This window comes from Thunnus thynnus, chromosome 23, assembly GCF_963924715.1.
Source record: "Thunnus thynnus chromosome 23, fThuThy2.1, whole genome shotgun sequence".
NCBI lineage: Eukaryota > Metazoa > Chordata > Actinopteri > Scombriformes > Scombridae > Thunnus > Thunnus thynnus.
Window position 1 is genome coordinate 22,498,459 of NC_089539.1, and position 10,406 is coordinate 22,508,864.

Genomic DNA, 10,406 nt, shown 5'->3' on the forward strand with positions numbered 1-10,406 from the left:
TCTCATCCATGTTTCTGTGTCAAGTAACAATGTTTTGAAGCGCTGTAATAAATAATGTGGAAATCTCAAACTCTGCTGCCTTATCTGTTATTTTCTTGTATCAAGACACTTTATTGTGCGTTATAAGATGATAACGATGTGCATTAGTGTATATTAAAAGATCCCTCAGACATGTATTAAGAAAAAAAAAAAACTCTGCTTGGAACAATAATGTGTTTTAAAATCTTTAAAATGGCGTCTATTCCTTCCCCCTCATTAAAAACGCTTGTTAACACACGTGGAAATGACATCACAGCAGCTGAATACTAATCACTAGTGATTGGACTGAATAATTGACATTACATATGATTATGTTTTAGTTTCTTTAGCCCTCTATGACAGTAAACTCAACAACTAATAAATTAACTGAGAAAATACTTGACAGATTAGTTGCAGCCCTTGTAATAATACTCATTCAGTCTGTCTCATTCAGTATTATGGCTTTGTGGACACATAAATAATGAAATAGAGGCACAATTTGACCCCAATGCCATGTAGTCAGGTGTAGTGTGTGTGTGTATACATATATACACACACACTACACCTGATATATATATTATATATCAGTGTAATTTTCCAGCAGTTATTTGGGGTCTATCTGAATTTATGTAATCATCATCTTGGCTTTGGGAATTGAAGTGGAGTAAAGATGCTGCTGCAGAAAAGCCAAGATCTTCCTCCAGGAGTCCTCCTGAGCGTCTGAATGGGGTTTGGTTTGTCCTCCCATCAGTAAAATCGCTGCAACACACAATGTTATATCTGAGAGAAGATTCTGCTGAAACAGTCTGAAAATACAGATTATTAAAACTTTAAACAAACACAGCTGGAGGATTTTATTAGAAGTATAAGGCAGAATAAAGTACATAGACACCAGAGCTGCAAAGTCCTGTAATTTTGAGTGTCATTCTGTCACACCAGTCCCCAGCAGATACATTCTGCTTCAGTTAATGCAGGTTTAAGTTTAGTTGAAGACGCAAAACACATTTGAAACAACAGCAATAACTTACTGTAGTAAAAGTTGTACTGTAGACTCACTGCCTAAAGTGGCGCAAGTGTTAAAATTGCTGCAACAATTATTTTCCTTGTGGGACCTCACTTGGAAACTCACTTTTATCATTGTAATATATGTAAAGGATTTCACTTTTTAAGAGCGTTTGTAAAGAAATTTGTCAAGGAGATCCTGTAGAATCAGTTATACAGTGAAAATATAGTCATCAAATGCCATTAAAATAAAGATTATAATCTAAAAATCAAACTTTTCAGTGCTGTTCAGTTTTAACAGATGGCAGATGTCTTTTCTGCTCTGCCCTGTTGACAGCTGCTCCAAAAGCACTGCTCCACAGTGTTTTTCTGATCACACTCTGAGCTGCTTGCCAACAAATGATCACTCAGGGACCCCTAACAATGGAGTGATCCTACACAGGGACGACGGTGAGCTGCCACCCTGATATTTCTTGCAAACTTGCAGCTACGTTTCCTTGCTGAAATTCCACTTTAACAGTATCGTGTTTCTGATGCATTTCATCTGATAATGAAAGAAATTATCATTTGGTTCTTTGATAAAATGTGAATGTTTTGTTAGTATAATGTTTAGTATAGTCACCTCCTTGTGTGCAAGTAGAACTCACCTTTGGCTTTTGTGCTTTCTATTATGAAGTTAGTAGCTCTGAAGTGAGGAGAGTAGGGCGGCTCAATCACATGTCCAGTGTCAGGGTAATGTAGTCTGGTCAGCAGGTGATCCTTCCCTGCTGTATGCATCATCTGGGCGACCTGGGGGTCAAAGATCAAACAAATGTATTGTGCTAGGTGGACATATTTAACCAGAGGCCCTATTTCTTCGTACACAGGTAACTGAGCTATTAGATTTAACAAGAACTTTTATTTTTCAGTTCTGTAAAGAACTTGTTGTCATGGCAATAGATAGCTGCAGCCCTACGGTAACATTACCTGATTTAAGACATGTAATTTTGTTTGTTTTATTAACAATTAGATGCAATGAAAAAGTAACAAAATGTGATGAGGTAACATGATTCTCTTCTTCAATTTGCACAAGCATCCTGATTGGACAAATGATGCCTCTAATTTATTTTAAGAGAGACCTGAGACAAGAACAAACATACACGGTTTAAGCGCAGACAGACACAGACACACACGTTTCACATTATTTTCACATTAAGTAAAACAGTGCACCATTGAACAAAAGATCATGAGGAGAGGTGGCGCTTGCTTTTATCTCCACAGACACGTGGCGTGCAAATATCCTAATTCACTGGCCGTGGTCTGACTTCAACAAATAAAATGCAACCCACAGTCTTTCACATGATGGCGAACCATCACAAAGCAGTCCAGGCAGTTGGACAAGCACCAAAATCAGTTAAGCGTGATAAACACACCAAAAGTAACAATGGCAGCAATAAGCACTCACAGTTGCACAACCAGATTAATAGTCTGTGGTATAACAACAATTAGAAATCAAGCTCAAAATAACACACTATCAATAATCTACTGCAGCACAGACGTAGCCTCTTATTTGGACTGTTTAGGGAAGTGAGGAGGTGAGTGTGTAGTCCGTCAGTTAGGTCAAAACTCAGTTCTTCGGCTGGATGCTGAAAGAAGCTGGTGTCTTCGCATTGTTGGCGGGTTGTGGTGGCTGGGCTTCTCTGGGTGGATGTGTGGAGAAAGAGCAGCAAGTTGACTCACTTAAAGACGAGGGGGGGACAGAGGTTATCCTTCGCCTTTCTTCTGCAGGAAGGGTAAGATTGCTAGTTTGAACAACGGTCTTTCTTAAGATCCGGGGATTATGGTCAGACTGAACACAAAGAAATCTCAAGCTCAACCAGCGAGGAGAGACTGTAGGCCTTAACAAGAGCAACAGTATATACGTGTTTTGCTTATATGAAAAGTACTGATTTCTGCTCGGCTCTCAGCTTTATATCTTCGGTGACATCATGGAACTTCCTGTGCGTTGCCAGCGGGTCTTGTCCAATGGGGAACGAGAGTTTGAGCAAGTTGGACGTCACATGTAAGTGAGAGTTTGCAAAGCCTGCTGGGAGCTGGAGTCCGTTTTGAAGGCCTGGGCTGCTGTGTGGACACACAACTCTTGCCCTTTGTTGTGGTCACATGCTCAGCCCAACAACACGAGACTCCTCAGTGGACGCTGATTGGTCTGAACCACCAGTGGTTCGGACACAAGCGTATAATCTGACAAGATGGATTCTTGCATGATCTTGTGAGGTTGGGATCTCGTGAATCTAACTTCCTCGCAAGGTAAGGAGAAGCATGCATACAATATCATCATTATCAGGTGCAGATATAACTGTAAACATTGTCCAGTGTGTGTGTGTGTGTGTGTGTGTGTGTGTGTGTGTACTCACATCCTCAGCAGACTCTACTGCGGGTATGTTCTGATCATCATGACCACTGACCAACAACACTGGACAGTTTATTTTTCTCACCTAACAAAGTATCAACCATAAGGAACAACTGAAGTTAGTTAGAATGAACCATTAAGTTGGGTTTTTTTTGGAATTTAAAAAATAGTTTAGTGAAGCCATTTATATGATTGCATCAATCCGATGCTATTTCAGTTTTAACTGTAACTGATGTGATTGTTCCCATCAGCCTCAGCTGTAGTAAATGTTAGCATACTAACATACTAAGATGGTGAACATGGTAAAAATTATACTTACTGAACATCACATGAAGGGCATTATATTCCTAATAACAGAGGTGGGTAGCAGACGTGTTGGAGACTTAATGAAACCAATATATAGTGCAACATACTTACGTCCACTTTCCTTGAGAGGTCACTGGTAATTGGTAGAGTTACATCTCGCCATATCTGATGGTCATTCTCATCCACACGTACCTTGTGAGAATTCCTGCCATCACAAGTAATAAATAATTTATATATCAGTCCAACTGTGAAACTGTGTATGCTGTATTTATGTTACTGACAGAACCGAATACCTACCTCATTATCATTTTATAGAATGCACTGAGGGTTTCCCCACGTGGATAAAAGTGGCCGCCATTGACACAAACACAACACCAAGGCTGGAACACAACACAAGAATGCTGTTTGTTGAGTTTTCAATCCAACAAAAGATTACATTATTACATTTCATGAATTAGTATTAGGGGTTGTGCCGAATCCAAATATGTTATTTGGCAAAGTGCAAATAGTGGGTTTTTTTAAGAACATTTATTTCGTACAAATATTTTAAAAATTATTAGTTTCTGGGGAAAAAAAAGCATGTCAAATACCAGTGCACAGGTCAGTTACATCGCTATCTCAGTCTCAGTCTATCAGGAGGTCTCAACGAGGGGAGTCACATCCACCTGCTACATGATGCGTATTTCCTATTTTGGACATCACTCCTAGAGTTGGGGATGTCAGCCAGAGATAAAACTGAGCTACTGACGTGCAAAGTGCTCTCAAGCAACTCTCCATAACCTGTTGTTCCCCTTCTCCTTTCCATAAAGTTAGGTTGTGAAAAATAGGCAATAAATGAAAAGTGCAAAGCAATAATTGCATTTGAAGTTCCTCCCGCTTACACGCTGTGCTGTCTCTGTGTTTCCACTTTCATTCAAATACAAATACAAATACAAATACAAATACAAATACAAATAATTTCTCTGCCTCAAGAAATATAGATACAAATATAAATACTGGGCTCTCTGCACATTAGTATTAGTATGATGATGATGACAAGTGTTGGTCAGTCGTCAGTGACACACAGTTAATAACCACATATTCAAGACTAAAGAAAAAGCAACTCCAAGATATTTTGTGACTATTACTTACCTTGATAATGGTGCTCTCAGCTGCCAAATACATCGTAAAAGTTGCGCCAAGGGAAATACCAAAAATTCCAACTCTGTCTGGGATCACTTGAGGATGATCCTTGACGATATTAAATGCCGCCTGTGCAGAAGTAGATACCAGGAGATAAAGAAAAGAAAAAAAGAAAGAATGTTTGATAAACCCAAATTTCAAAATTTTTCCATATGTACCTGCAAAATTTGTGTGTAAAGTCCTCGCCAAGTTCTCACTGAGTACTTGTAAGTTTCCAACAAGCTCTTGTGAAGATACACTGCTGTTTAGTGAGTTGATGTTGGTGAACTTTTTCCAGCCTTTTGCAGTATGACCATTACACCCACAGAAACCACAATGAAAACAATGCAGGAGCCATTTTTTTACTGGTATCTGAGTTACAAGCTTGTCAGTGTTTTTATGTTGTTGTTTTATCTCTATCAGTCTTGCCCCTGTTCTCTCTCAAGGTGCTGTTAGCTGATAGCTTTCCACCTGGGAGCTGCAGGTCTGGTCTCTCATAGGCCATTTTGAATCTGAGGGACTAACAGGAGCATCCTTTATAAGAGGAGGTATTTGTGACGTACTGGCTGGCAGATGTCTGCTAAAATTATATAATAGGAACTTTGAAAATTGTTTGTAGCATCAGTTTATTCAGAGCTGGTAACTTACTTTAGACTGCATCATGTAAACATAGCACCACTGCTGATGCTGAGATATGTCACACTTTAAAGCTACTGTTTTCTTTTTTTCATCAACTTAGGACTGCAAGAATTGACTTATTTTCCTTTTCTTTTAATCTGACAACTTTCTCAAGTTAATCAATTGGTCAGTAAAAAGTGAAAATTTCTTTTGTTCAACAACATTCCAAAACCAAAAGAAATTCTGTTGACTCTGTTCACATAAAATAAAATAAATCTCACAACTGAGACACTGGAAAAAGAGAATGTTGGGTTTTTTACTTCATAAATTACTTATACTATTAATAGTATTAATTATTACGATAGTTGCTGATCTATAATAGTTTAAACTTTGAAGGGATGTATAAAAAGTATCGTGTGTGGAAAGAGTCTCTACCAAAAATACATCACAACAATGAAGAAACTGATACCCTTCAAACAGACAGTGGAAACTCTACAATTAATAAAATAACAAACCTCAAAATATTTGAACTCTAGCTCTGCTGACTTCAGTTCACCGGGAGAGAAATACTCCAGCGCCAAAGACACATAACCATGGGATGCCAACAAGGCCGAACGACGCTCGATCAGCCCTCCACCAATTCCCCACATATCCATCAGCCCAGGGAAGGGTCCTGGACCTGAGGCATGGAGAAACAGATTACAAACTTGGTCTAAAGAAAAAGATTTTAAAAGATAGCGATCATTAATTGTGCCTAAATCAAACAAATAAGGGTCTTTTTGAAGATCAGTATCATCTGATGTTTTTTTCAGATGATGCAGACGTACCTGGAGGTATAAACAGGGTCCCTCGCACTCCTTTCTCCCTGATATCGATCCTCCGGACCCCTGGAGCCATGTACCACCTCTCAGTGAGCGCTGAGGCCAGAGGAGGCTGCTCCCTGAAGCCCTCAGCTATGTGTCCACTGTAGACCGAGATGTTGACCAGCATGGGGCTGTGGACGTCCGTCTTTCTCAACCTGACAGGTAAAGAAAAGGGCATTTAACATTCACAGTATGCAAATTTCACCTGATGACAAACAAGGTTTCCTCCATTTCTGTGCGCTTTACTGTATTTTACCAATTAACAAGAGCTTGGAAATTAAGAACTAACTGAGAAGAACTAACCAAGGTCTTTGATTTTCACAAGTCACATTGCTATGTTCAGTAAACACATTCATTCAGGTGTTGTTGTTTACCCTTTAATGCACTGTAAAGTACAGCAACAAATCCCTACCCTAAGAGTCAAACAACAAATCACTGTCAGTGGGCATCAGGTGCATCAACAGTCAGGTGTCCATATGAACACTGAAATAGGTTTTGCTTGCTGTAATCATTCCTCTTGTTCATACTGACCATGATTAAGATCCCCTTCAAATGTCCAAAATCCAGTGTATCCACACAGTCATGTTGAGCAAAAATGCATCTAAAAGTTGATATGAAGCTTATATGAGGCTTCAGCAGTCTGAGTTAGTCAAATGAAGTGGATGTCTTCCACATTTACAGTCTTTTTCGCATCAAATTCCCTTTTTGTGTTTCCTCAGACAGTGTTTCCCTGTTTAGCTGCAGTGGAAATATAGTAACAAAAAGAAGAACTTTAGCGCTGAAAAGACTGTAAATTGAAAGATATCTACTTGATCTGACTCATTTGGAGAATCTTGTGCACAGGTGTATGTAACAAGAAATTGTTTAATTAAAAATAACAGTGGTAAATAAGACAATTAATAATGATATTGATTTCAGATAGGAATGAGCATGAGTACTAATAAATATAAACATAAATTGACTGTGTTTTGTACTAAAACTTTATATTTTTTAAACTGGATACAGCGATGTAACTGCTATTTATGAATATCTGCACAGATCGATTCAGCAAAAATGACAGAACTGGTAACATTTTTTTAAGTAAAAAGAATGTTCAACATTTTCAGTCAGACATCAGTCAATCTAACGTGACAGGCAGAATGGCGACCAGGCATAAGAGTGAAGTATTTCGACAAAATACATGAAATGAATGTGCAGTGCAAGCTATCTAATGTTAAACTTCGTCCCTATTCTTATGTTAGATATTTTTGGCGAGTACGCGAGTACTCTATAATAACTTAGTGCAAGTACTTGAATATTGACATTATTTAAAATGCCAATCCCTAATTTCAGATGACATCACACAGTCCTGGTCTGCAGTTTCAGAGAGATAGTACTTCACATATTACCTGCGGCCTTTTTGGCTGCCTGGGACAGGACGCATACTCCACAACAAACCCATGGGCTCTATTCCTGCGTATGTCCCGCCAAAACTCAAATCCTCTGCAACTACAAAAGCAATCGACTGTCAACAACAAGAAAACAAAACATACAAAATATCCAACAAGCAAACCAGCTGTGAAGTTGAGGACAGATAGCAAAACTTTGGTTTAAAATATGTTTGTGATAAAGAGGAGGTGAACCCACCAGACACTGTTCCTCTGTGGTCACTGATGTAGTGGGCATAGGCCTCCCAGTAGTCCTTGTCCTCAGAGTGGTGGAGGGAGTGAAGAGTTACTGGAGATCCTGCAGGCAGATTCTCCACCAACACCTTGAACTTCTCATCGACCAGAGCCCGAGTGGGGAGGACGGAGAGGATCGGAGGGATAGTCTGGGACATGGTCGATAATTGTCTGTGGAGAAATACAAACACATGAGCACGAGTTACAGGTTGTTAAGACAGTAATAAGGACTAGGAATGTCCTCTGTTCTGGATTTTAAGTTATTTTGTGACTGAATTACTGTATCTACTTGGCTTGACAGGTGAGCACTGTCCACAGTGAATCCAAGGATAACATGCTTCAAATATGTTAACAAGAACAACAATCTGAAGCCATGCTAGCAGCTGTGTGTAGCTTATTTTCATAACTGATTAATTGTTTAGTCTATGACTTCTCATAAAATGTGCATTCTGATTTCCCACAGTTCAAGTCTATGTCTTCAAATGTCTTGTTTGGTCCGACCAACAGTCCAAAACCCAAAGATATTTGGTTTATTGTCATATACGACACATAAAAGCAGCAAATCTTCAAATCTGAGAAGCTGGAACCGGATAATTTTTTGCATGACTAAAGATGAAAATGTCTAAAACAAAAAGTGATTTCATTTTCAAAATAGCAGATTAATTTTCTGTCGTTCGACCAATTGATTAAATCATTGCAGCTCCAGTATGTTGTTTACTGTATTGTTTGCCATGTTCACACAGAACAGAGGAAAACACAACGACAACAAGTGAGTGAAAAGCCGAAATAGTGAGATGAAACCAAATTCTGCAGAAAGAAAAAGAGAGCTAGAGCAAGAGGGAGAGGGAGAAAGGTTGGGTGCATTCAATCAAGGACAGTCAATGACTATGGGGTTAAAAAATGCTGCAGTAAAACAACATGAAAATCATCACATAGGTAGTTGGGGACATGTTGAATAAGAATATGGTGGAGTTTGAAGGAAATTTTATTAGATTTTTTAATGGAATTTTTAAAATAGAATTTTGAAAGTCTGCCTAGAGAACCTACAGATACATTGTATGAGAATATTTTATGGAATTTTGAAGATTATACTTGTTCAGCGTTTGGTTGTATTAAAAGACCGGTTTTAAGTCTGATTTTCGCTGGCGAAAATTAGCATTAGCATTATCACAGGTAAGTTAACCATAGCACTGTGAATGCACCGTGCTAACCAAGCTAGCAGCTAGCGCTAGGGTCAGCTCTACCCTCTTGTCCAAATATGGTCACTTCTGGCTCCAAAAATCAAAGATGGTGATGGTCAAATCAAAGATGGCGACGGTCAAATCGCTAAACTCACAAGTAAATCAAGCTGCAGCCCAGCACAAACACGACACACCCACTTTACTACATAACACACCCACTTAGTTAGGTTTAGGCATGGTTAGGGTTAGACTTTGGCCCTGTTTACACCTGGTATTAACATCCGTCTCGGGTGATCCGATCACAAGTGGACAGCTTTAAGTGTGTCTGTTTACACCTGGTATTAACATGCGTCCTGAGTGACCACTTGTGATCGGATCCCACTTCCTCGCTCAGGTTCATACTGTTTGGAGTAAAGCAGCCGTCCTCCTTATAGATCCTGAGCTCAGCAAAACTAAAAACTGTAGTTATCAACTTGGCAGGACAGAGGAAACTATCCAGCTACGTTTAGACTCTGAAATATTTTTTTAGACAGACAAGCGAAAAATTAATGGTTTAATTTCTATTCTAATTGTCGATTTGAAGAGGAAAACCTTTTAGGGAAACGGGAAAAACAGGGGAAAAGCACGAGGTGGATTAGGCTACCTTTTTAATTCACATGAAAAACAAAATAATTTGTTTATCCTGTTATCAGACAAGTTGAACAGCTTTGGATGGAGGGTCCTGTGCCTAGAGTGCCGGAAAATAGAGGACGTCAGTTGACCTTCAATGTGGCCCAGGACGCCTTGCGTTTACACCGGGGTGTGTGCGTAGTAAAGTGGGTGTATAGTGCTGGGTTAGGGTGATTCTGCAAGACTGCAGCTAGATCCTTCTCAAACTCGAGACTTAAAACGGCAGTCCACAAACCAAAGAGTGACGTCCATCACAGTGGCCGGCCATGCTTAAGTTTCCCCATCGGCCATTGCTCTTTCAAAATGAATCTGTACAAGATGATGGAAGTGGAGGTCAGCAGCAATGCAGAGTGACTGTGTTTTCTGCTCTGAGCTCTGATGCTTTCAGCTCTGGTGTTAAATGCAGTGAAGTCGGCTAAACTCCTGTTTAAACAGACACTTACCAGAGTCTCTGTGTGTTTGGATTTTGTAACTTAACTAATCCCAGGACACAAACTTTTTTATTTCTCTGATGTTTTCACATCACAAATGATGAACA

At 39.3% G+C, this 10,406-nt stretch overlaps 1 protein-coding gene across 1 annotated transcript in view; it reads right to left on the reverse strand.

Annotated features, from left to right (window-relative positions):
- Positions 1-45: 45 nt before the first annotated feature.
- LOC137175603 (peroxisomal succinyl-coenzyme A thioesterase-like) overlaps positions 46-10,406 on the reverse strand; it is a 37,894-nt gene continuing 27,533 nt past the window's right edge. The window contains exons 3-12 of the mRNA XM_067581381.1: positions 7,984-8,189; positions 7,746-7,845; positions 6,322-6,512; positions 6,010-6,173; positions 4,847-4,966; positions 4,013-4,095; positions 3,827-3,920; positions 3,414-3,494; positions 1,668-1,809; positions 46-777 (exon numbers count right to left, since the gene is read on the reverse strand). Coding sequence (XP_067437482.1) covers positions 644-777; positions 1,668-1,809; positions 3,414-3,494; positions 3,827-3,920; positions 4,013-4,095; positions 4,847-4,966; positions 6,010-6,173; positions 6,322-6,512; positions 7,746-7,845; positions 7,984-8,176 — 1,302 coding nt within the window. The 5' untranslated portion in view covers positions 8,177-8,189 and the 3' untranslated portion in view covers positions 46-643. The remainder of the gene's footprint in view (positions 778-1,667; positions 1,810-3,413; positions 3,495-3,826; positions 3,921-4,012; positions 4,096-4,846; positions 4,967-6,009; positions 6,174-6,321; positions 6,513-7,745; positions 7,846-7,983; positions 8,190-10,406) is intronic.